Source organism: Apis dorsata, unplaced genomic scaffold (genome assembly GCF_000469605.1).
Source record: "Apis dorsata unplaced genomic scaffold, Apis dorsata 1.3 scaffold_348, whole genome shotgun sequence".
NCBI classification, from domain to species: Eukaryota; Metazoa; Arthropoda; class Insecta; order Hymenoptera; family Apidae; genus Apis; species Apis dorsata.
Window position 1 is genome coordinate 179,451 of NW_006263615.1, and position 2,927 is coordinate 182,377.

General features: G+C 34.7%; 1 protein-coding gene across 1 annotated transcript in view; it reads right to left on the reverse strand.

Annotated features, from left to right (window-relative positions):
• The window catches only part of LOC102673378, a 75,340-nt gene that overhangs the window by 60,516 nt on the left and 11,897 nt on the right, over positions 1-2,927 (reverse strand). The window contains exon 3 of the mRNA XM_006618318.2: positions 132-192. Within this exon, the coding sequence (XP_006618381.1) occupies positions 132-192 (61 nt within the window). The remainder of the gene's footprint in view (positions 1-131; positions 193-2,927) is intronic.

Below are 2,927 nucleotides of genomic sequence, written 5' to 3' on the forward strand. Positions count from 1 at the left end.
ATGAGAGGTAGGCGTACAAGGCACCCACAGGATGGATAAGTTGATTGACTCTCCCTCCTTCCCACCCCCTCCGGCTAATTAGTTAGTTATCGCTGTTGGTATGCCTACAATTAGAAAGCGTATATACTCACACGTAGGCGGTTGCTGGGGTATTTGGGCCGCGCGTGTGGTGCTGTGCCTCGCTATTGTGATCTGGAAGAGAAAAAAAGATGCTCGTTAGTTAGATCGTCCAGAGAATCGATTAAGGAAGGGGGGAGGGGGAGGGGGAGGGAGAAGAACAGGTGGCGTGAGACAAAGCTTTGACTGGGAATTTCTATCTCTTTTTCTTCTTCTTTTTTAATATTTGGATATTAATTGTTTAATGAAATGGTAATAGGAAAAAGTGGATTAAATATGTTGGAAATTTCCATTTCTTCTTCTTCTTCTTTTTTAATATTTGGATATTAATCGTTTAATGAAATGATGGATTAAAAATATGGATTAAAAATATTGGAAATTTCCATCTCTTCTTCTTCTTTTTTAATATTTGGATATTAATCATTTAGTACAATGATAATGAATTAAAAATATTGGAAATTTCTCTTCTTCTACTTTTTTTTTTAATTCGGATATTAATCATTTAATGAAATGATAATGAATTAAAAATACTGGAAATTTCCATTCTTCTTCTTTTTTAATATTTGGATATTAATCATTTAGTGAAATGATAATGGATTAAAAATATTGGAAATTCCATCTCTTCTTCTTTTTTTTAAATATTTGGATATTAATCGTTTAGTGAAATGATAATGGATTAAAAATACTGGAAATTTCATCTCTTCTTCTTCTTTTTTTTTTAATTTGGATATTAATCATTTAATAAAATAATAATGGATTAAAAATACTGGAAATTTCCATCTCTTCTTCTTCTTTTTTTTTAATATTTGGATATTAATCGTTTAGTGAAATGATAATGGATTAGAAATACTGGAAATTCCATCTCTTCTTCTTCTTTTTTTTTAATTTGGATATCAATCATTTAATAAAATGATAATGGATTAAAAATACTGGAAATCTCTTCTTCTTTTTTAATATTTGGATATTAATCGTTTAGTGAAATGATAATTAAAATGAAAATTAAAAATGTTGGAAATCTCTCTTTTCTTCTTCTTCTTTTTTAATATTTCGATATTAATCGTTTAATGAAATGATGGATTAAAAATAATTGAAAATTTCCATCTCTTCTTCTTTTTCTTTTTTTAACAAGTATTATTATTCCTTGATAATGATCGATCTCGAATGTGAAAAAATGAATTAAAAAATGTTAAAAATGATTGGTGAAGGGGGTAGAGGATGATTTAGAAGATGATCGAGATACTCGAAGAGCTCGTCATCGATGGAAAAAGTCGTTGCGAAAATGTCAGGCACGATTCGTTCGACTCTCTCTCTTTTTCTCTCTCTCTTATTTCGCTCGAGGCACGTATGAATCGTGCGATTTTACAGCCGCGTTTTCTCATCGATTAAACTCGATTATCAACCACGAGGATCCGGCTATGGAAAACGATGTGCCGATAAATTGCACTTTCGAGAACGATCTCGAGAAGATCTTCTATGTTAATCTCTCTCTCTCTCTCTCTCATCAATTAATCATCGTACCCTATGAAATTCAAATTTCTATTAACTCGAAGGGATTGGAACAATAAGATAAGGTCAACTCGAGGAAAGATCGAATAAATTTAATATGAAAAGAAGATGGGTTGAAATTAAGTTCGAAGGCGTAGTCGAAGGCGTAGTTGAGGACAAGCAACGTGCTCTCGATGATTAATTTCACCCGTGAAATCCGAGCCCACCTGTTCTGTGACAAGGTTGTATTAGAAGCAAGGCTTAAAACGCGGCTACTTGCAAAGGCCGATTGGATAATGGGGAAAGGGCGATGAGCGTTCTAGATCGTTCCTAATTACATTATCCCGTGCTAAAACCGTGCCAAACATTGGTCAGCAAACGTTAATTACTTATCGTTCGTAACAAGTCGTGAAAATATTCTACCATTCCGTATCGAATCGAATGAAACGTTGGAGATTGAATAATAAGACAATTGAAAAATCCTTATTCTTATCCAAATTTCTCGTGTTCGATCCTTCCCTTAATTTAACAGGATAATCCCTAATTATATTATTGATTGGTTAATTATCGTCTGTAATAAATGCAAATATCATTTCGTATACACGAGTTAGAATTATTACAGATCCATATTCCAGCATAACGCGCGCTTATTATGTTACGAATCAAGCGCGCAATTGGGTTCCAAGAATTGTAAAGATTCTCGTGAGAATCTTTCGAATTATTCTTCCAAATTTTGTAATCGTAATCGTCATGTTGTAGGGAGAATTCCATAAAAGAAAAAGGTGTAAAATTGGTTTGAGAACGCGTCACACGTTCTCCAAGCGATTGGACGATGACGGTGAACGAAGCAAGGGCAAGCGAGAAACACCTCTTACTCCCTCGACACACTTTTATTTTCCAATCCGCGCCGATTTAGGTATCGACGTTACGTGTACACTGGAACGACCACCATCGGGATTAGGTGAGCGTGTAATTGTTGCAACCGTTGCGTCCGTTTCTTTTTCTATACCCGATGGACCCGATGGTCTCGAAGACAGGATCCACGCAACCCTGAACTGGTTTCGTTTCCAATAGCGTCGTTGTAAATCAATGGATGGAATTTTTCTTTCTCTCTCTCTGTCTCGCTGTCTTACTTATTAGGATTCCATATCGGTGAAATAAATAAATCCAAGTCGGTTCTCGGATGGAAAGTGAGAGTTGGCGTGTATACGATTTCTCACACATCGAAAGCCAGCATACCATGAAAACGAGCGTATTAGAGAAATTGTCTAATAAACACGAACACGTTGTTAATATGGATATGTATATGTATATATATATATATA